The 24360-nt window shown below is 36.2% G+C and overlaps 1 protein-coding gene across 5 annotated transcripts in view; it reads right to left on the minus strand.

The window, feature by feature from the left end:
• Positions 1 to 24360, minus strand: part of TCERG1 (transcription elongation regulator 1) — a 59242-nt gene that overhangs the window by 7778 nt on the left and 27104 nt on the right. For 3 of the 5 annotated variants that reach the window (XR_002828644.1, XM_006086394.3, XM_023752001.1), the window contains 9 exons: positions 24070 to 24158; positions 20416 to 20576; positions 18747 to 18803; positions 18532 to 18598; positions 17421 to 17471; positions 15945 to 16080; positions 15043 to 15132; positions 9479 to 9597; positions 3609 to 3759 (listed from right to left, as the gene is read on the minus strand). Coding sequence is in view for 4 of the 5 variants with exons in the window: in XM_006086394.3 (XP_006086456.1) it covers positions 3609 to 3759; positions 9479 to 9597; positions 15043 to 15132; positions 15945 to 16080; positions 17421 to 17471; positions 18532 to 18598; positions 18747 to 18803; positions 20416 to 20576; positions 24070 to 24158 (921 nt within the window). In the remaining variant the exon portion in view is untranslated. The remainder of the gene's footprint in view (positions 1 to 3608; positions 3760 to 9478; positions 9598 to 15042; positions 15133 to 15944; positions 16081 to 17420; positions 17472 to 18531; positions 18599 to 18746; positions 18804 to 20415; positions 20577 to 24069; positions 24159 to 24360) is intronic. The other 2 variants (XM_006086395.3, XM_006086393.3) reach the window with 1 other exon arrangement.

Genomic DNA, 24360 nt, shown 5'->3' on the forward strand with positions numbered 1-24360 from the left:
AATTTGAATTTACTTTTAGCAAAGAACCAGCTTATAAACTATAGTAAAATACTTCAACATAAAGCTGGTAAAAATGCTTTATTTTAAAAAGTAGATGAATAAAATTTTTGTTTGTTAAAACTAATAGGGGGATTTAGAAACCGTTGAGCACAAATAGCAAGTCTTATTTATTACAAACCTGAAACTATCAAATATCTAAAAACAAAAAAATAAGTCCAACTTTTATGTTTTTTAAAGAAGGGCAAGGTATTTTTAACCTTATATACAAGAAAATTATAGAATTTCTATGTTGGTCATAATTAATTAATCATTACTAAAAAAAAAAAAAACTGCATTCAGATTTCCTGTACTTCTTAGCCATTAAACATATATGCCTTCACCGTTACACAGCTCAGAGTATGTATCAACGAAATAACATACTTAACAACGGAAGTACCAAGTTAGTAACATTATATCAAAGGTATTATAGTATCAAAATATGCAATACTTATCTCAAACTGTATTTATATATATATATGTATGTATATATATATATATATTTTTTTTTAAAATAGGGAAAGAAAGAGATAAATGAGGCATTTATTTTATGATCCTTTGAGGATCTGTTTTAAAACTAGGCTCATCTAAATTATTTTGTGCTCCTCCCAGGAAAGATATCAAGTTAGCCAAAGTCCTTTCAGCAGAGGATTCTGACCATGTCAAGAACCTCTTCTCCCCATAGAGATTAAGCATTCCCTCCTGACCAAGGGAATGATAAATTAGGAATGGAATCAGAATTTCAAATGTGTGGGCACAAAATAAATGAATCATTCTTTCTGCCTATTCCAACCCTCTCATTTCCTCCTATAACCTCATTTCTCCTATTAAAGGATTAAAAGGGAGGTTTATGTCCTTTCTGGAAAACACTTGTAAGATTATAAGAAACCGTGTCTACATTAGAGAATTTTTAAAAAGACAAGAACTAATCAGCCGTGGATTTCAGCAGTGGCTTTGTTTGGATCAGAAACCCAGCATTTGCAGACAGTGATAAAGAAACCACTTGATGTAGTAATATGACATAAATTTACTGTTCATCTTGTCTACTTTGTATCTGAGATGATAAACACCAAATTCCTAGATTCACGTCATAACTAGAAGGCGAAATTTATAAAATTCATGCTAAATAAAGACATGCAAGCTGTAGCAAACACGAATCTTTCTGAGCCATAGGAATTTACATGAACTTAAAATCATTTTCAAACAAAGCCTATAAAGTCAAAATCATCTAAGTTTTTTAAATGTGTGATATATAGCCAAAGTAAACTTTAAATAAAACTTTATTTCCAAATATGAAAGTGCCTTCCCATCTAAGCTGTTAAATTAATAGGGAAAATTGTCTCTTTAGCCTTACGATGTACTGTAATAAAAATATTTAAATTGTTCAGCAGGAAATTTGAAACAGGGAAGAGAGAAAATGCCAATTTCCTAAAAAGACTAACTCCATTATGTATAACTTCAAATGTGTTGTTCCAAAAAGTTAATTATTTGAACCATAATTTTATAAAAATTTGCTACAGTAATAAATTATAATAAACAAAAAATGTGAGGGTAGCTACTGTGGTAAACAAAACAGTCTAATAAAAATGAAGAGTTTGGGGCCTTTTTTTAATAAAATGGAAAATTACCAGTGAAGGCTACATGAAAATAATTGTAACCTTTAGCTTGAAAACGCCTACTGAAGGAAAACACAGTATTTCACCAAAAGTCAATGTCCTTCACAGGCTTTTGGCTCAGCAAGTAGTTGCCTTTATATTTTTACCATGCAGCTACTGATTCGATTAGAGAATCCAAAGAACAAAGAACAACTCCAACATATCAGCATGATACTGGTACTGATCTTACTCTTCAATTACACAGTTAAAATGTGATTTTAAAAAACAGTATAAACAATATACTTCATAAGAATCTACAGTGAAAGTCATGAAGAATGTGATAAAACTTCATTAGCCAACCACTTCTCAGAATGTGAATTTAATACTACTATATTTAAACCCTTACTTTAAAGATTTCTGCTTTCATGGCTTAGTGAGTAATTGATTATGCATTCTTTAAACTGGCTGAGAAAGTTTTACTTTATTTTAAAATTTAGTAATGGTACAGAACCAAGCCCATAATTTACAGAATTAAAATTTTACAACCAGAAGAAAATAAAGCTGACTATATTAGGGTTATTTAGATGTAATATCTATTTAATTTCTTATTTTAATTGACACATTCTGGGCACAACTGTCATCACTTTATAAGGAAAAAGACTAAAAAAATGTAAAGTACCGGAACTGCGGGAGGCTAAAGTCACCACACAGAGAGATACCAATTCTTTCCTCACTAGAGAATCCCATAATACTTTGCGTATCAGTGACTGACAGCTGTCAGACTGAATTGATTGACAGGTTGCACAGCACAAAACTGTAAAGTCTATCCACTTGTTATAAAACAGAATACATAAAATAGTTACATAAAAAAGTGTTTAGGGTAAAACAAAACAGTTACAAATGCAGAGAGAAAAACATTCAATTTGTATAAAAGCAATCATATAAATCATACAATATCAATCATCTATTTACTTGATTTCCCTTAATCAAATAAATTATAACAAAGTCAAAATTAGCAAACAATTCATTAACATTTCTAACACAACACATAAAATGTTTAAGTAGAATTCAACTTTGCACATTTCCACGGCAAACCATAATCGCTTTACAAACAAACATTGTTAATACTGAAATAATTCTGGAAAAACATACTTTTGAAGCCAAATAAATCAGGAAATTTCAGATGATTTCTGACAAAAGATATTTCATCTAATACTATTGCTATTTTCAATGACAAAGACTTCTTCCCAACAAGAGTGGTATTACTTCCCTAACAACATTTAATAGAATTTGTAATATTTTAACTTCCTGGAACAAGAGGCAATTCTAAAGGTCAAGAATGATTAGGCTCCAGAGGTTTTTCCTCCATGCACAAAGCATACAGGGACACTAAGGGTAGTGGCTGCTTGTTTTGATGGCTCACACACCACTGGTGCCATCTCCCTACCCGTCGGCCTCCCCAGTGGTGAGCTCCTCTCCACTCCCGACACTGCTATCAAATGACATTTGAAATTCATTAATCTTTTATAGCTGACCTTTAATTCTGATAAGCAATAATTTATATGTAAGACATGTTTACTAAAAGATTAGAAAGTCACTAAAATGCTTTTAGAGAGCAAAAAAGATAAAGAAGGCTCTGAAACTTAAATGTTACCACTATAAAGAATCTTGGAATCTTAGCAGGCACTTAGCTGGTCAGTGAACAGACAAGCCTAACAACCAGTTCTGGGTTTACCGGGCATCTCAACATTAATAAAATTTAAAGCAACCCTTTGTAGTTTAGTGAAGCTACTAAAATTATGGAAAGTGATAGAATATACACATATCAACAATTATAAAAGTCAATTTAAAAGGCTAAACAGTAAATGTGGGTCCTATTACTTATGCTCATGAATGAAACTAGAAACACAGCACCAGCTTAGTCCCTCTCTATTCGCACTCCTATCAATCACACCACTGGAATGAAAACCATCTTACCTTCTCACCTCTGGTCTTCGAATCTTCTTTCTCTTTCTTTCTTGCAGCTGCCACAAATTCATTAAACAAGGCTTCTCGATCTTTCATCTTTTCAATTGCTTTGAATCTTGAATCTTTAGCATGCTTGGCTGCAAATTCACTAAAAGTTGCTCTGTAACAAAATGGCAAGTGTGCTAACTTTGACAGAGCTATTTCTGCTTGTAGAAAGGTATAGCAGAAGATACCATTTTTTCAGCAAGAATGTGTGCCAACGAGACACTGAGTCCCAATATCTGCTTAAACACTGAGCTACAGAATGGAGTAAAAGGGCTAAAGCAGGGGTCCTCAAACTACGGCCCGCGGGCCACATGCAGCCCGCCGAAAACATTTATCCGGCCGCCGGGTGTTTTTGCCGCCGTAGTGTGCATAGGAATTTGTTCATAGTTTTTTTTTAAACTATAGTCCGGCCCTCCAACGGTCTGAGGGACAGTGAACTGGCCCCCTGTTTAAAAAGTTTGAGGACCCCTGGGTTAAAGGGTGAAAATGTCGTTAGAGATTTGTTTACTATCAGAATGGTGGTAGAAAGATCCACACATCATAGAGCAAAGAATGTGTGGGCTTCAAGAGACTTAACCTCAGTGGTTAGAGTGTCGCCCCTCACACCGAAGGGTCAGGCTCAATTCCCAGTCAAGGGCATGTACGGCAGGCAACCATTCGATGCGTCTCTCTCATCTCTCTCTCTCTCTCTCTTCCTCTCCCCCTCTCTCCCCCCTCTCTCTTCCCCTCTTTCTTTCCCTCCCCCCCTCCTCCCTTCCCCCATTCCTTCCAGTCTTAAAAAAAAAAGATTCACAAGGGAGACAAAGTTGGAAGGTTAAGAAAAATATTTTTCAGTTTCTGAGATCCACACTAACAAAGCATAAAATCAAACGTAAAATTTCTGTGATGAGCCAATAATTGAACTGCCTGCTAAAACAAGAATTCATACTCTTCAGAGAAAAATAACACACTCGAGCCTCTACCCATTATTCACAATTTCCAATATTCAACTAAAAATCACTAAACAGCCCTCCTGGTTTGGCTCAGTTGATTGGAGCATTGTCCTGTACACCAAAAGGTTACTGGTTTGATTCCCAGTTGGGGCGTATACGGTAGGCAACAGATCAATGTTTCTCTTTCCCCTTCGCTGTCCCCGCCCCCACTCCTCTTCCCCTCTCTCTAAACTCAATAAACATATCCTCAAGTGAGGATATTAAATAAATAAATAAAAATCACTAAACATACATGTTTCTTTGTATGTGATCCACAGGAAAAAAAACTTAAAAGCCAATAGAAGCCAAACCCAAGATAGAGAGACAAACTATACTGAAAGAATTAAAAGTAGGTTCAAAGAGTTGAAAACATGGTCAATGAACAAATAGGGAATTTGAGCAGAGAAATGGAAAATATAAAAAAGAAACTGACAGCAAAAGTTAACTTGATGGGCTTAACATGCGAGTAGAGATAATAGTCAATAACTAGAAGTTAAAGCAGTAACAATGATCTCATCAGAAGAGGAGAGTAGAGAAACAATACTGGAGGGAGGGGGAGAACAGTCTCAGAAACATGTGATAATGACAAACACTTTTATATGTGTAATTAGAATCCTAAAAGACAAAAAGTGACTCGGGGCAGAAAAAATACTGACCAAGACTTCCCAAATTTAATGAAAACCAAAAATGGATTGATCTGCCCTAACCGGTTTGGCTCAGTGGATAGAGCGTCGGCCTGCGGACTCAAGGGTCCCAGGTTCGATTCCGGTCAAGGGCATGTACCTTGGTTGCGGGCACATCCCCAGTAGGGGGTGTGCAGGAGGCAGCTGATTGATGTTTCTCTCTCTCATCGATGTTTCTAACTTTGTCTCTCCCTTCCTCTCTGTAAAAAAAATCAATAATATATATATTTTTTAAAAAAATGGATTGATCCAAAAAGCTAAGCAAACACCAAGCAGGCTAAATACAAAAATGAAGTGAATGAGCGCTAACGAAAGTCGGTATTAAAAAATAAGTTTCTCCATGATATAAAGTATTTTCAAAGCTTTCATGTATTTGGATATATTTTAGTATTTGAAGCTTTTACCTTATATAAGAATTTGCATTTATAATAAACATTCCCATATTTAGCATGTTTTTAGAGGGGGAAAAATAAAGCAAATTAAACAAAGATTACAGGCTTTAATTATAAAGAAAAAACTGGCTGGTTAACTTCAGAATCTAAAACGTCAACTGAAGATTTACCACTCAGAGCTAACATTTGCTATTTTTTTTAAAATATATTTTTATTGATTTTTTAGAGAGGAAGGGAGAGAGATATAGAGTTAGAAACATCGATGAGAGAGAAACATTGATCAGCTGCCTCCTGCACATCTCCTACTGAGGATGTGCCCACAACCCAGGTACATGCCCTTGACCGGAATCGAACCTGGGACCTTTCAGTCCGCAGGCCGACGCTCTATCCACTGAGCCAAACTGGTTTCGGCACATTTGCTATTTTTAAGCTTTGCTAACCCAAAGTTATCCGATTTCTGATAATCTTTTTTATATGCAAACTGATATTACCAATATTATAATGTCATTAATTCAACATTTCTTAACAAAAGGATATATCGTAAACCTGGTTTGAACAATGGATACATAACCATAATGAAATTCTAAGGTAAAAATAAAAGTGTATCCCCAGAAAAGGCATAGCATGTAGTCCATTAGATATATTTTTCTCTTCATGATAAATCAAGCACCCTTACTTTATAATTTTAGAAAAAGCAATACTATGATTAAAGAAAAAACCTTTTAAAAAATGTAAAATTGCCGAAACCAGTTTGGCTCAGTGGATAGAGCGTCGGCTGCGGACTGAAAGGTCCCAGGCTCGATTCCGGTCAAGGGCATGTACCTTGGTTGCGGGCACATCCCCAGTAGGGAGTGTGCAGGAAGCAGCTGATCGGTGTTTCTCTCTCATCGATGTTTCTAACTCTCTCTCTCCCTTCCTCTCTGTAAAAAAATCAATAAAATATATTTAAAATAAATAAATTAATTAATTAATTAAAAAAATGTAAAATTAACATGTAAAAATGAGAACTCAATTATTTTACACTTATTTATATTGCTTATAGTAAGTAAAATAATTAACATGTTTTACCAGAACAGACTAAAATGAAGTTTTAGCATTAAGTTCCCATGGAAATGTTTTTATTTGACTCATCTCTTAACTCTAAAAAGTACTACTTTCTAACAGACAATTGAAGAGGTAGAAAAACTGCTGTTGATTTGGATAAAGGAAAAGCAGTTAGCCGGTGACAGCCATTTCGGAGGCAGTGATATATGAATAGGAGTTTTGGGTTTTTGTGGGTTTTTTGAGGAGGAGAGGGGTAGATAGTGGTTGGTGGTAAGGGATTGGGAACATTACAATGATCAGGAGTTGACCTGAAATCTCTATTTATAAAGAAAAAAGACATTGAAGAGATAGGCACTAAAGTTAAGTAATTCTCCCCATTTTTCCCTTGGAACAAACGCCAGTGCTTTTTATCTACAGACTCTACTAAAGAATTCAGTGATAGTAGTCTTTTTTCCAAATCAAAGAGAAATTTAGGTCAGTGGACAGTATTCCTCATTTTCTGCTACTTAATCAAAAGGGGTCCTAATCTTTGTCCTAGCATTAAATGTAATGATATAGCAATACAGCGCAATGCCCCAACTGCTAAAACTTCTAGTTATGTGCTTGATGGTTTTATTTTCTGAAAGTAACTTGCATAGTTCCGATCACTAACAATTCTATCTGCTCCAAAAGAACATCAGGAGGGTACTGAGATAAAGCAAGACTTAATTCGTCAAACCTACAAAAGGAAAATACGTTTGGAGTCTCAATTATTCCCAGATCCATAAAGGGTTTTAATAGTTATGTTTTGCCGAATCATTTGAAAATAAGCTATAGACACTACAGGACTCCCATCTATAAATATTTCAGAATGCATCTCTTGAGTAAATCCTTTTGCTCCATAAACCACAATACTCAAGAAAATTACTAATTCTCTATCCTGTATTAACAGTCCATGTTCTAATTTCCTCAATTGCCTCCAAAAATGTTATTTACAACCCAGTCTCAACTACTGCGAGCCATGAACTCACCCTGTGGAGCCCCACTGGAGAGTCTGAAGCTCTACCACCCCTGAAGAGTACTGCATTCTTCACAACCACAACTCCTCTACTGGCTTTATTTTCTGACATTTGTATTAATGCCACAGCAGTGTTCTCTTCATATTTCAAATATAAAATTGTAATCCCAAGTGTACTTTCTCAAACAACATAACTGCACTGACAAAAATAACTTTAAACAAGATGAACTTTTATAAAAAGTGCCACTTAACTGAGAGACTCCCTAAATCTACCCTACAGTTTTAGAAATGCTCCATGTTCTGAGGTGTTCACACCACCTACTACCACAACTAAGGCATAAGTAAGAAAGTAATTGTCCCTGCCTGGGCTCTTTGGTGTAACACTGGAATCTAGTTGAAATCCCACATTCACTTGGGCAAGTTACCCAACTTGCTTATGTCTTACTTTCCTTATCTGTAAAATAGGTATGATATGGGTACCTAAATCATATTGGCTGTTTTAAATATTGAATGAGATAACATGTGTGTGTTGTGTGTATACTTACATACACACACAAGCACTTTAGGTGTGTATGTATGTGTGTGTGTGTGTGTATGTATGTATGTATGTATGTGTATATATAAAAAATAGAGGAATATGCAAATTGTCCGGGATACCGTCACATTAACAGTAACGACTGAACAGCAGGCTGCGTGGGGCGACAAAGCTGGCAGGGGGGGTTCGTAAGGGACGACCAAATGACTGAACAGCAGGCTGCGTGGGGCAACCAGGCCGTCAGGGGGGGCAGTTAGGGATGACCAGGCTGGCAGAGGGGGGCAGTTGGGGTGACCAGGCCAGCGGCGGGGGGTAGGGGGCAGTTGGGAGTGACCCGGCCGGCAGGGGGGGCAGTTAGGGGCAACCAGGCCAGGGGCGGGGGTGGGGAGGGGTAGTTGAGGGTGACAGGCTGGCGGCAGGGGGCAGTTAGGGGCAACCAGGCCAGCAGGCAGAGGTGGTTAGGGGTGATCAGGCTGGCAGGGGGGTGGCAGGGGTGATCAGGCAGGCAGGCAGGTGAGCGGTTAGAAGCTAGCGGTCCCAGATTTCGAGAGGGATATCTGACAGCTGGTTTAGGCCCGATCCCGGGACATCCCCCGAGGGGTCCCGGATTGGAGAGGGTGCAGGCTGGGCTGAGGGAACCCACCCCCCTGCACAAATTTCATGCACCAGGCCTCTAGTATATACATGTATCTTTAAGCACATAAAAAATAACCAATATTTGATGCTATTATTATAATGCTAGGTACATAAGTTTAAAATGTCTCATTTTCTTCAGCCCATTACATATATTCAATACATATTAACAATTAGTTGAAGACATAGGACAAAACCATAATCTAGATACTTAGAAAACTGAAAGGTCCCTTCACCACTTCAATCAAAATAATGTCCCTGCTCTGCAATTTATTGTATGTAAAACTAAGAAGACAGGGACATCTTTTCTATGATCTACCAGTTTTTATAGAAGAAAACTTGTTCCCACAGGAAAACATGTAAAACAAAGGTGCCCTTCTGAAAACCAATGCCTCTCAGAGCGCTCCAGGGAATCCTCAGGAAATATATTAGGAATGAACATTAGAAAGACAGAAACCAATGATCAAATAAGCTTTCCATATCCAAATCTCCAAAAGACCATTTGTATATTTAAATTTTTTTAGCCGATCTTAAGAGAAAACACACATATTTTAACAGTTGACAATAATGACCACATACCTTGGATTAAATTTTGCTTCTTCCATCATTTTTTTGAAATCTTCCTTGGCTTGCATTATTTTGTTTTTCTTTTCCCTGCGTTCTTCCTCTGCCCTAGTCTTTACATACTGATCAAATACCTATGACAAAAATAAACCAATTTGACAAGTTAGTCTTTCATATAGGTAATTTAACTACCAAACTATGGAATCTATTAAAAAAAAACCAACACACTAAGTCCCTATCTAGTCCAATCTATAGTAAGAAAATATAGGTGACGCAATTATATGCAGATTATCTCTAGCAAGTCTCATTTTAAAGCTTCAGCTGACATGACAGTATTACAGTAGCATACAGCCCTCTGCTTAGGCTTCCAGAATAGAATAAAGCTAAAAGCCCCTTTAATTTTCATTTTCCCTGATTACAAATTGAATACATGTTTATTAAAAAATTTCAAGCAATTTAGAAATGTTTAAGAGAAATAACAATCCTCCCAAATCCCTTCTAGATAAAACATTAACAGTATGGAATCCATAGTTTAATTTTATTTCTGTGCTTCTCTTTAAGATATAATTTTCACCAAAATAACCATGCTTTACATCTACTGTATATTTTCCCCATTTAATAATGTATAGTCAAGTATAAACTGAATATACACATCTATTTCCTGCCTTCTACAAATACTAATAAAATGACAGTAGAGGAATTCCTTTTTTAAAGTCATAAGAACAGGAAAATGGCAAAAACGCTGGAAGTTGAAAAATGGACAAGTGGTACAGGATTTGGCAGACAGAAGAAAGCAGACCCTAAACCAGTAGTCAAGAAAACAAAGGAATTAACGAAAAACAATTTCTCTTAAAGACCAAGAATTTACCAACTTTGATTAAAGTCACTACTCAAAAGAAAAACAGGAAATAGTTTTTTAAGTTCTTAGTTTATTAATCCTCTCATGAAAAAAGTACACAATCACCACAGATAAAGCCACTGAATAATCTTTGCTCCTTCTTGTCCCTTCTCCAGTTCACTTTTTGCAGCACCAACATTGGCCTTTGCCGCCCCCGACTTCCTCCATTCTATTCTTGCATTCCTTTCTGTTTTCTTGAGGTCTTCTTCTCATACAGTTCCATGTCTTACAAGTCTATGTTTGGGTTCATTTTTCTTTGCATAATTCAAGGAATCATAAATCATGACAAAGCCAGTTATCTTCCTACCACCAAAATGGGTTCTAAATCCACACACATAGATGACATCTGGTGTGGTCTTACATATTTTGGCTAGTTTTTCCTGAATTTCTGTCTTGGGTACCGTTGTCATCCCCAGGTGAAGGATGTCAATGATGATTTGTTTCTGCTAAAGTAGTTTGTCATGAACTTCTTGGTTCGGATACTTACTGTGTCGTTGATGATGAGGCCAATCTTCAAGCAGCCAGGGAGGAAAAAGGAACTTTTTTTTTTAAAGAGAATCCTCACAGCTCAGGAATTAGTGGTACCAGACACACATGGAAGTGAGAGTGGGGGTACCGCCACAATAAGGCTATTTAGGAGGTGATACAATCACTAGGCCCCCCCCTCACCAAGTTTACGTTATCTGGGGGCACTGCCACTACTGAACTTCAGTAAAAGGCAAGTGATTACTCCTAGGGCAATATAAGCAAAAGAAATCAATCTCACTCTCTCTCTCCCCTGCCCTTCTCCCTCCCTCCCACTCTACTTAAAATCAAGGGAAAATTATCTTCAGGGTGAGGATTAACTAAAAAAAAAAATCCAGTCAAAAGAAGGAAGCATTTCCCTGAGTTCTGTGAGTTGTTATGGCAAATTAACAAACCTGAAGAGAGGGTCATGGGAACCCACTGAAATGCAGCCAAGATAAAGAGGAATGTGGATAAGCTGGGGACCTACTACTTGCGTCTGGTGTCTTGTGGGACTGAGACCTTAATCTGTAAGATCTGATGCTAACTCCTCGTAGACAGTGTCAGAATTCAACTTAACTGCAGGACACCAAGCTGGTGCTGGAGAACTGGTTGGTTCAGGGAAAAAATGTACACATTTGATATCCAAGTATTCAGTGTATAGGGGAATCGTTTTTCCTTTTCAATAGATCTCCATTATTTGATTCTTACATCAATGTAACACAATTTATAATTTGATACTGATTCGGTAAAGAGTGGCCTAGATGGACAGTTGACAATCATGAGTAATTATATTGGTAATGTATTACCATATTGTAACACTGTCACTCTTATGCAACTCTGAACAATAATGCACTATATGAAAATACTTTCATTTTAAATTTTGAAATGTTAGCATAACTTCTCCCTAAACCCGAGCTTAACATCCTGTACAGAAATGATCTGGTTATTTTCGAAAAATGTCACACATTTTAATCTGTCAAAACAAAACTGTGCCTGATCCAAGGTGGGGGGAAATGGATGGAAAGAGACTTTGCTTGGGGTGGATGGGCGCACGATGCATCGTGCAGATGTTTTGTTGAGTTGTACACTTGAAACCTGTATGGTTTTGTGAACCAACGTCACCCCAATAAATTCAATAAAAAATAAGATTAAATTAAAAAAATCATAAGTTAAAATTGTGGTAATAATTACATAAAACACGTCTTTTACAATGATGTGTATATATGTCTACAGATAACTAAAAAGGACAAAACTGAAAGAGATGTAATTTACATTGAGGCATTTTTAATGAAATTGTTAGGATTTTCAAATCAAAGCACAAATTTGAGATATGAAGTTATCACATGCAAGTATGTAATCTAGGACTTAATTGGCTACTCCTTGATTTTATACTCCCAAGAGAATTATTTCACACAAAGTACTGAAAAATATATATATTGAATTCAAATGTTAACTTCTCCTTTCTCTCATTTCTTACATTTCAGTTGTAAGAAAAAAATTCTAAGAGGAGTTTTTATATAAAACAGAATAGTGCTTGCCCTGGCCGGGTGGCTCAGTTGGTTGAAGCGTGATCCCGTGCACCGAACAATATGCACTATTGTGGGTTTGATTCACAGTCAGGGCACATGCCTGGGTTGCAGATTCGATCTCCACCAAGGTGCGTGCAGGAGACAACTAATCAGTGTTTCTCTCACGCATTGAAGTGTTTCTCTCTCCCTTCCTCTCTCTCTAGAATTGATAAGAATATATCCTTGGGTGAGGAGTAAAAAAAGAAAGAAAGAAAGAAAAGAATGCTTAATACTTTTTCTCTTCTTAAGTGTAACTCCAGTAAAGAGGTAACACCATCAACTTACAAAATATTTCCAAACATGAGACTATGTACTTGTAATTTCACTTACTCAGAAACTAACACTCAGTGCTATAAATAATCTCAAGTCATAAAAATTTTGAAGTTTTCAAGGATATTTGCATTAAGCATTATTCTAGGACAGTGGTTCTCAACCTGTGGGTCGCGACCCCTTTAGGGGTCGAACGACCCTTTCACAGGGGTCGCCTAAGACCATAGGAAAACACATATATAATTACATATTGTTTTTGTGATTAATCACTATGCTTTAATTATGTTCAATTTGTAACAATGAAATTGAGGGTCACCACAACATGAGGACCTGTATTAAAGGGTCACGGCATTAGGAAGGTTGAGAACCACTGTTCTAGGAACTACATTTAGAGCAATGCACAAGACCACATTCCACCTCTCACAAAATTTATATTCTGCAGAAGCAAGAGACAGATGATAATTTTAGACAATAAGAGCTATACATACTATGACAATAGTAAAGAAGGCAAAGAGATGGGTTGATCAGAAGGCATTTGGACAAGTACCTACATGAAAAATCTGGGGTAAAAAATTTCCAGGCAGAGGGAATAGAAAGTACCAGAATGTACCTAACTGGCCTGTTCAAGGCATATCAAGGCCAACGTGGCTAGAATGAATAAATTTAAGAAAAGAGCTTCAAGAAGTGTGCAGGCATAAGTGTATGTAGAAGCTTATAGGCCATGATAAAGTTTCATTTTATGCTAAACAAAATGGAAGCATAGCACAGATTTTAAGCAAAACAATACTGCCTTAATTTGTTGCTTAAACTTCAAAAGTTGCCTGGCTGCTGTGTGGAAAAAGAACTTGACTTCGGAGGAGCAAAAAGGGAAGGCAGCAAGGAGCTCAATGAGGGGCTACACAATGATGAAAGTTGACCATGGCGGTGGCTTGGATTAGGGTATTAGGCACTTGGAGTTAGATGAGTTTATGGAGGTAGATTTGCTGATAGACTTGAAATGTACACTGGGTCTCAAGTAAAGAATTAAGGTTGATTTACAAATTTAACAATTAGGGTTTTGATAGGGCCATAACTCAGGTGGGAATGAGACCATCACACACTAATCGATTGTGTTTTGTTTTAATTTTTTTAAAGACTACTGTGCTTGAAATGCAGATAATGCAAATATATTTAGAAAGCCATGTCTTTCTATTACAAGCACACTGTAATATGTCTGGCACACTGTAATTTTCTTCTTTTCATAAAAAGTCTACAACTAGACCTACATACAGAATGACACAAAATGTGTATAGAATTATTCCAACCATTAAGATATAAATATGGCTGAAACCGGTTTGGCTCAGTGGATAGAGCGTCGGCCTGCGGACTGAAAGGTCCCAGGTTCGATTCCGGTCAAGGGCATGTACCTGGGTTGCGGGCACATCCCCAGTAGGAGATGTGCAGGAGGCAGCTGATCGATGTTTCTCTCTCATCGATGTTTCTAACTCTCTCTCTCCCTTCCTCTCTGTAAAAAATCAATAAAATATATTTTTTAAAAAAAAGATATAAATATGGAAGATGACACTATTGTTACCAAATGAAATCTTGTAGCTCAACAGCACTTACAGCGAATGGTTCAATATACTCACCACTTTAGAGAGATCAGTGTCGGGGTAATCCAGGTAATTCAGAAATTATAGAAATTGGAAGTGTGCAATACTTTAGACGAAGAAGAAATCACCCTGAGATGATGTGTTACTGAATCATCACGGGATTAAGTGGCAATGGAGCGTCCATCTTAAGAGATGCCACTCAGATGTGAACTTGGTGTGTATAGTGTGTGTAAGACATAAACATGCCTCCAAGTATTTTCTGTTCAGAAGACACACACACACATGTATTAGTATGTACCAGCCAGGAAGGCTATAAACCAAAGTGTTCAAAGCTGATCCTGCCTGTTAGGTAGAACTTTAAGTGGTCATTTTTCCCTTTTCTTCATCTATAGTTTGCTATTTTTCTACTCCAAATTTGCATCATTTATCTAATAAATTAATAAATGCATTTGAAATGAATTTTTGAAACCTTCTTAGATATAACCTCAGTTTGTATGAGGCATAAGGATAAAATGTTCATGAGGCAATAGCTACATCCATAAGGGCAAAAATATCCAAGTACTTCTAAGGTAGAACTGTCCACACAGAGAAAGGATGACTGTGTTCTAAGATATGAGACTGTGTTTTTTTTAAAGCACTGCGTTAGGAAAAGGAAAGAAAAAATATGATACATTATTCCTTACAATTTAAAATTTATACTTATAAGTGATATACACTTTTAAAATAATGTTATTTTCCTTTTACCTGTTTTCGTTCTTTAGGGTTGAGAAGTAAGTATCGAGGATCAAAAACTATCTTGTGCAACTCCTTCTCCCATGTTGAAAAAGCAGACACCTTTAACATAAAAAATGTATTGCCCTTCATAAGTAAGTTGGCTCTAAAGACATAAAGGTCATATAATTTTGCTTGAAATCTACAGGACATCTGCTTAAAAAGGAGACATAATAAAAAGCACCCTGAATTTTCCATCACTAATAAATGACAAGCAGTGGGAGGTGAGTAATAGCAAATTTCCACACTAATTGGCTCTGAACATTTCTATATTATATAAAAATAAGACACACCTAATTATTCATTAACATAGCCACTACTGTGTGACATTTTAAAATCAGAACATCAGAAAACGCCTTGAAGATCTGTATTTTGATTTCCCATGTTTGCTCCAATCTTGTGAACAACACTGTGATTTAAAACTGCACAATTTTAGTTATTCAAATGAGTCTGAATATAACCAAAAGAAATTCCTTCTCAATTAAGGTTCATTAATAATAAGATCATAAAGTAACAGTTCTCCTTTAACCAAAAGCCATTATGAAGATATTAAAGGAAGAATCGTATATACTTTACCTATCCTGAGTAGTCCGCCATTCTGCAATGTTAATACTCGTCTTAAATTACTCACCAAAATTTAATGACTCAATAAATGTTAAATATCATTTGTACTTAAAAGGATAGTAAGTGGCATTAAGTTAAACATTATATAATTAGCCAAGAAAATGGCTGAGTGAAAAGATACAGTAATTTGATAGGCTTCCCTTCTCCCCCCCCACAACATGAGCACTAACCTTAGATTTGACCTTTTAGCAAGACATATTTATATTACTTATACAAAACAGAAATATCTCCCCCAAAGATTGTTTTCTGACCCCTCTTTCTAGCAGCATGTCCTTGAACTGCTTCATTCGGGCCTCCAGAGGGACAATGGCCCTTTCTCGGGCAGCTTTAATTTCAGCTTCCATTGCAGCTTCTTTGTCTGAATCAATGTCTTTATTATCGTCTCTCCTATAAAAAATAAAAGATAAGGCATCAACTGACAAAATATTAATAAGAAATCTTACTAAAATCTTAAAATAGATGGAATGTTCAAGACTCACTACTGAAGAGCATATTTTTGGCAAAAACAAATTATATTGAGGGTATCTAATGAACTCTAAGGGATAAGCAACTTTCATTTTAATAATAAAGTTACAATAAGCTTCTAATGTTACAATGGCTACATTGTAAGAGAATATATATATACTTTTGCTCTCCCTGACACTAGTTGATATACAAAATTAACTACCTTACTTAAAAAAACAAAAAAACCACTTATCTCACATTGCAGTCAAACTCTATGTGTTAGAATTAAACAGCACAGAATATAACTTTCAGTTCTTGAAATGATATAGGAAAAATAGCATTTTCTAAAATGTTTTATGTTATAAATGCATAAAATATTTTTTAAAATCTAATAAGAGTTGGTATAAGTCTTAGTAATCTCAAATTTATTATGAAAATATCTGCAAACTTGGCCAAGTGGATATGTGAGATGTATACCTTACCTACCTGACATTTTTTTTTACTCACTTTCTGGGTGATAAGTTGAGATTTAAGTTGAAGAACAGGTCCCAGAGAGCAACATAGGCCCAGGAGTAGTTAGGTGGAATTAGAACTGTTCATCAATGACTAAACTACTTGTTCCTCCAAAAATGCACCTCAGGGCTAAGGGCAACCCTGCTGCTGAATGGTACTCAAGGGAGATTGTGAACATGAAATCCAGTCACCTCTCAAACATCTGCACTATGAAGAAGGCCCGTTCATGTGAATAATAAAAAAAAATTAAGTAATTCAATAGTAGTTGGGTGTGTTTGAGCAGATTTCCTTCTTAAATATGATCTGCTAAATATAAAAATAATGGTTCAGATTCCCTACAGAAACTTAAGGGAATTAGGAAAACAGAACATCAGAAAATTCAAAAGTGAAGGTAGCCCAGGAAATTTAAATGAAACTAAGGCTAACCCTCAAATATGGTAAGGGAGAGGTAATTAACAACTTAGGGAATGAATCAAAAGATATAGAAGACATAATCCATGACCTGCAGGAACTTAGCGAGATAGTCTGTGACCTAAGATATGCACAAAACAAACAGGTAAAAGCAATTTGCCAAACAATATACCCTCTTATAATAATTTATTTATGAACTATTTAAATAGAGTTAAAAGACATCCAAGAAATATAACTAATGAAAACAACCTTTACAGAATTACTAAATGAAAATGTCACAATACAAACTATCACTATCTATCTCAATAAAAGAAATAAAGAGAAACTAAGCCAGGAAAAAGAGGCTTTTAGCTTTGTACCTAAATAGAGAAGCTCGGGCAATCCACATAAAGGACTTCTTTGACATTCTCCTGATAAAAGCAGTTAAAAACCTTACAGAGTTGTCTATAAGAACAAACAATTAAAAACAACCTAAAAGTTTAACATTGCAGGAATATCCGAAATTACGGTACATAAACAGAATGAATACAGTCATTTATAATAACTAAGAAAACAAATGTCTTACTCTAGATTAAAAAAAATACAAAATCAGTTAATTACAACTAATAAAAATACTTATACATTTGGTCAAGAACTAAAAAGTCAACTGAAAAATGTATGGTTGATTATGAGTGACTCTCTTTAATATTTTAATTTCTTTAATGTTGTTGCCAATAAAGACATTAAAAAAAACACAACACACACACACCCTTGATAGGGCCTGCCTTACTGTTTTGTTTTGTTTTTTCTGCCATAATTTGGCTGCATTCAATCTGTCCTTTTCAGATAAGGACTACGATAAACTAGTCCCTAATGCCCTCAAATTTTCCTTTTTGCTGCTAATGGTCCCATCCCCCCACCCCACCCACACACAAACACCCTCTACCCCATCCTTCTTTCTACTCCTTATAATAGTAACAATCATATTTTATCCAACACCAGAGCATTGGCCAAGCTAATACTTCTACTTAATAGCACTCTCTTCCTTTCAGAACACTTTCGAAGCTCCTAGGTTCCCTTTTTACCAGGACTAGGACTAGGGAAGTGACAAGTATGTAAAAAGAGAGAAAAGTCTGTGTCTGCATTTATGAGATTCCTGGAATGGTATCTGTTGGGGTCTATTTTAGGGAGGAAGTTTATTTTCTATAAAACACAGGCCTAATGAATATCTGAAAATAACTTATCAACTAATTCCTAAAATGTCATTTGGCTTCATAAGTGTGTATTTGAATAACCAAATCTTTTGCAAATCTAATAGCAGAAGGACACACACCATTTCTACATTCTATAGCAAAGCCTTTAGGCTTAAGACACAATCACTTCTGTCAACATATACACATTACCTGTCCCCAATCACGAACTGAATGTGGCCTAATCAACTTTTAAAAGCTACAATCTACCTGAATTACATAAACTGTAAGTATTACTTACTTCCGTTTTTTGGCTTTAACTGGTTCATCTTCATTAAGTTCTTCCATTAATTCTTGTTCTTCCTTAACTGTAGGGTAAAATTTAATTAACCTCTGTCAGAATACAAATAAGCAAGCAACAATTGAAATGTTTAAGTGTGACTCCTTCTGCTAGCCACTACCAAATACTTGCTGTAACAGTTATTACAAAGAAGCTGCAATTGATAGTTCACTTACTTGCACTCATAGAGAACTGCCACTTTTGGATGGACAGCATAGTCGGGGTTGGATGCCCTGGCAAAAGTATTTCAAATATTAAGAAAAATAGTTATATGCATGTATTACACAACCTACTTTTGTAAAATTACTGTTTATATAAAATATCCATCCCATGATATGCACTCCTTTGTAAAACACTAAACAAAGCATGGTGATTCTATACCTCCTCTATTAATCCCCCCTTTACATTAAATATTCACTTCATTTTCAAATGATTCTTTGATGCACATATCTATAATAATAAAAGCGTAATATGCTAATTAGACCAGACGTTCTTCTGGACGTCCTTCCTTCCGGACAAAGCCACAAGAGGTGGGGGCTGAGGCAGAGGCAGCAGAGGGCCCTGGCACTGGGGCCAAGCCCTTGCATGAATTCCATGCATCGGGCCTCTAGTTTATTAAATAAATAGATTGAGTACTTGAAAACAGATTAAAAAAACTTTCTTGCCCTAACCAGTTTGGCTCAGTGGATAGAGCGTCAGCCTGCGGACTGAATGGTCCCAGGTTCGATTCCGGTCAAGGACATGTACCTTGGTTGTGGGCACATCCCCAGTAGGGGGTGTGCAGGAGGCAGCTGATCGATGTTTCTCTCTCATTGATGTTTCTAACTCTCTAGCCCTCTCCCTTTCTCTCTGTAAAACATCAATAAAATATATTTTAAAAAAAAAACAAAAAAACTTTCTTGGCATGATTCAATACTATGGTGATAAAGTATTATCAATATCATAGCTATGCAGCAGATATTGCTGAAGGAGAAAAGCTGGTGCCTAGTATTTTTAGCACCAGGTAGGCCAAGTTTGACTCATTTAGAAATCACTTATAAGCAGAAAATGTTAGTACCACATATACACAATCTATGAAGATTTCTACATCATCATAAATGACATATATTAGGGTTTGCTTCATCTGCAGTATGTATTAAATGATTCATTTATCATGCTTCTACATGACATGGGATTCTACACAAACACAATTACATCAATACAAGAGCAAACTACTGATGAAAAATATGCAACAAAAATTATTTACAAATATTTGTCTTCATTATATATACTAAAACGCTACCTAAATATGAGGTAGATTAAAGATAATCTCTTAATAAGGTTTATGTGTCTCTATATTCTCAGGCATAAGCCTTACCCTTCCCTAAATTTCACCTACTGAAAAAGACAGATAACCTCTTGTATGTTCACAAAATCTTGTGTTTTTGCATTCTACAAAAATTTAGTAAACATATTTTAAAAATAGAGTTTTGATTATTTCAGAAAATATATTGCTAGTCACAAAAGGTGCTTTTTAAAAGGTTCACTGAAGATTGTTTTAGTATTACTAGCAAATATGGAACAACATCAGTGGTACCAACCCATCCTATACTAAATGAAATCTTGACAAGGACAAGAAGGAAAAAACTACATATAAATATTTTACAAAAAAATAATTTAACCCAAATTCTCTATTTTTTTATATCTCTATCACTGAACTCAAACTAGCATAGCAATCTAATTTCCACTTCTCAAGTTTCTTATGTTCCTTGAAAACAGAACAATTTTCTAAACATCCTCAACATTTTCTGTTGAAATATTAAACAATGCTAACATTCTGTGATAAATTCCTAAATTAAAACTTACTTAGCTTCCTCAATTCTTCCATTCCTCTTTTATGAGGGGGCTCCTGAATAATTTTGTCAACATCCGCTCTTCCAATGAGATCATCAGGTCGGTCCCACATAGAAAGACGGGTGGTAGGATTATAAAAGAAGACCCGCTCGTCACCAGTCCAAACAACACACCTAATAAGTGATTCAAACATAATGACCTTAGGTTATGGAACACATGTTATAGGTAGGTCTTTCACTGTCATCCTGGCAAAAGGGATGGTGGTGGTGGAGGGGAAGGACATGTTTATATTACTAATAGTTATTTATAGGGAACCAAATATGGCTTTTAGAAGAGAGTTGACTAAGGTTAAAACAGCAGTTTCATATATTGAGAAAACCAGGAAAAGCAAAGCAATTTGTGATCAGCTTAAAATGCTCAGACACTTGGTCTGGCACACTCAAACTGAGAATGCTACATTTTAAACTATCACAAAGGATGTGTTTCATGGCAACAATAATGCAATTAAGCATTCTAAAGCTAACCAACATACCATAGGACCATAGCTTTACATAATACTTCTTAATATTTCTTACCAAACCAGAATTACTCAAATTTAACCTACTATGAAGCCTTTATATCTGATTTCATCTAGTATAAAAAATAAAATACTGACTGAGCTATGGCACTGTAGCCCACTGCAGCTCACTGTTCCTGTTAATTACAACCAGACACTCAGACAAAATAGGAAAAAAACAACAATTACATGAGGACCCTGTAAAGTTAAAAAAAAGTATAGAGGAGTCAAAATTTAGAGAAACAACTGCAAGGATATAAACCTCCCATTTCTCCTCCCTCAAACCTCTGCCCTGAGGGTGGCTCCTAGTCACACAGTGGCATGATAACAGTAGCACAGGCAGCTGAAACTCCAATAGAAACCAGGTCTTTTTGGCCAGACAATCAAGTTAATCAACAGCTGCCAAACCCAAGGTGACCTAGATGTTGAAATTATCAGACAACGTCTCTATTGTTGAAATAATCAGACAAAGGCTTTAAAGCAGCAATTATAATAATTAGGTTTTATGACATAAAGAAAAACTTGAATAAAAAGATAGGTGTTCTCAGCACAGAAATAGAAAATATTAAAAAAAAGAAAGAAAAATGAAAAATACAACTGAAATTAAATTTCTCTGGATGGTGATAATAGAGGAAATGCTCGGTCAACCAGAAGACAGACAAATAATTATCCCATCTGAAGACCGGGGTGATTATGTCAAAATGCCTAATATACAGCACAACCAGAAACTCAAGATCCCAAAAGGAGAGACGGATACTGGGTAGAAAAAATCTGAAGGCATAATGGCAAAAAAAACACACACACAAAAAAAACCCAACTCTCCAAATTTGGTAAAAGACATTAATATTAAAGGTCAGTGAATTTATGGAAAAATTTTTGAGCATTCCCAGACCCAAAATTCAAGATACACACAATGTCTTTACTTGGTTCGCCAGGAGCAAAACCCTTAATTACATCCAGTTTTATGCTGTGGCACACCCTTATGAGCTCTCTTGGATGTCTTTTCTGACACCTTAGGACACATCTTGCTAACAGACGCATAAAACAAATCCTACAGATGCTCAAAGTTGAAAGCTATGGCAGCTTGATGCTGAGATGGTGACTGTATTTCCCAGGGAAAGAACTTGGTGAGGTCATTCTAGCTGCTGGAAAACAAATGCTGAACACAATTTTTGCTTTTCGCCTTTTTTCTTTAAAAAACGAAAATCCTCTTTGGATTTCTTTTAGTTAGTGAAAAAGGTACTAATGTAGGTCTTTTCTAAAAGCGAAATGCATAAGATGAACTTTAAAAAAGTAAAGAATACCTATATTCAGATAGATTGTAAAAGCAGTAAAAACATATAGTTGCTTTTTGGTGGGTGGGAAAGGGAATGGAATGCTTCAAAGCGTCCCAGGTTCGATTCCCAGTCAAGGCATATAATCAGGGAGGGTATAAGTTCAAACCAGGGTGCGGATTCGATCCCAGGTCAGGGCACATACAGGAGGCAACCAGTCAATGTTTCCCTCTCACATCGATGTTTCTCCCTCTCTCCCGTTTTTTCCCTCTCGCCCTCCTTCCTCCCCCCCCCAAAAAATAAATACATAAATAAATCTATAAATAAATAAATATATGTATCTTCCATCTGTGTCTACCAAAGAGATCACAAAATAATGACTAATTCAGTAAAATAACATCTCTAAATCCCACAATGAGGCCTATTAATGCCACTTCCCACAAAAAGAAACCAGTGCTCCTTGGAGAAATGGCTAAATCTAGATCTGAGACAGGAAAGATATGAGATAAGCCGGGAACATCTTGTAAGAGCAGAAAGCAAGGAAGGTATCAAAGACAGGGTTATAACAAAACTAAACAAAAAAACCTCAAGAGTCCATCTTAAGAGGCTTCATCTAACCAAGGATGAAACTGTACATCAACAAGGATAATAATTGCAATAGATAGAAACATAAAATATATTTAAATCTATGAATTTGTAATACTCAAACCAACTCATTATTCTGAAACTGGTATATCCTTTCTTTCCTATGCAATTTGTTAAGGGGAAGCATCTCTTAAGTATTCCAGTTAATACCTGGAAAAAGAATGATAGAAACACATTACCACCACTTACTGATTTAGTGGATCTAGGCCAGGTTTTGCAATTCAGCACCACTGGCATTTTGGGCCAAATAATTCCTTCTTGTAGGGCGCTGTCCTGTGCATGGCAGAATGTTTAAGAAGTATCCCTGGCCTCTACCCACTAGATGTTACTAGTAACTGCTATTAATGCCTTCCAAGTTATGACAAGCAAATATGACTCTAGACATTACCAAACATCCACTGATGGGGGTTGGGGAGGAGGGAGTGGCAAAGTTGCTCCTCATTGAAAACTACTGATCTAGGCAACAAATAATCAGTAATGACTGGTAACATCACACAAAGAAACACCTAGATGCACCCTGAGGAAAAGGCACATCATCACTTACGAACTAGTCTTGCCAAAAGGATCAAACCTGAATCTGATCACATCTCTGCATCTGCTTGCTAGTTTGTAGAAAATTCAGAAATGGAGAACTCTAACAGCATATAGATGCAAATACAAAATCCAAATTGTAGGACTCTATAGAACAAACATGTTTATTTTTTTTACAACAAAAACAAGGAGAAAAAAGCAAAATAAACAAGTTGAAGGGGAAGCTACAGATTATAAGTCAACTTGCTGCAATGTGGGGACTATACTGTATATGGATTAAGTTGCAGCAGGAACAGGAGAGAAAGCACTGATGTGGAGAGATAAAGAAAAGGGAGAACCAGCTCTAGCAGGTTTGGGTCAGTGCATAGAGCATCGGCCTGCAGACTGAAGGGTCCTGGGTTCAATTCCTGTCAAGGGCATGTACCTCAGTTGCAGGCTCCCAGCCCTAATTGGGGGCATGTGGGAGGCAATCAATCAATGTGTCTCTCTTACATTTTACAGTGGGTCTTTCTCTGTCTCTCCCTCTCCCTTCCACTCTCTTTCTAAAAAAAAAAAAAAAAAATCCTCTGGTGAGGATTAAAAAAATATAAAAAGAAAAGGGAAAACCAATAAAAATCTATTTTAATAAATAAATACTTTCTAATTAAACCAAGTACATACCATGGAGTACCAGGAATAGGGGTAGTAGCTACTGGCTTTGCCTTCTGGGCAGCCTTTTCTTCTTCCGTCATCTCTTCTTCTTTGGGCTCCTATGGGAAATGATATTACTCCCACTTTATTAATACCATAAAAGTTTACTAGAATGTTCCAAAAATACAAGTATCTGCAAATACCTCAAAGTGCAACCAACAGGAGGTTTGCTACTAGCACAGGAAGGGGAGACTAAGTAGAAATGTTTAATAATGTCCTAAATCCTGGCCCTCTAGACACAGGCAAATTCCAGTAGAGCAG

This window comes from Myotis lucifugus, unplaced genomic scaffold, assembly GCF_000147115.1.
Source record: "Myotis lucifugus unplaced genomic scaffold, Myoluc2.0 scaffold_28, whole genome shotgun sequence".
Classification (NCBI taxonomy): Eukaryota; Metazoa; Chordata; class Mammalia; order Chiroptera; family Vespertilionidae; genus Myotis; species Myotis lucifugus.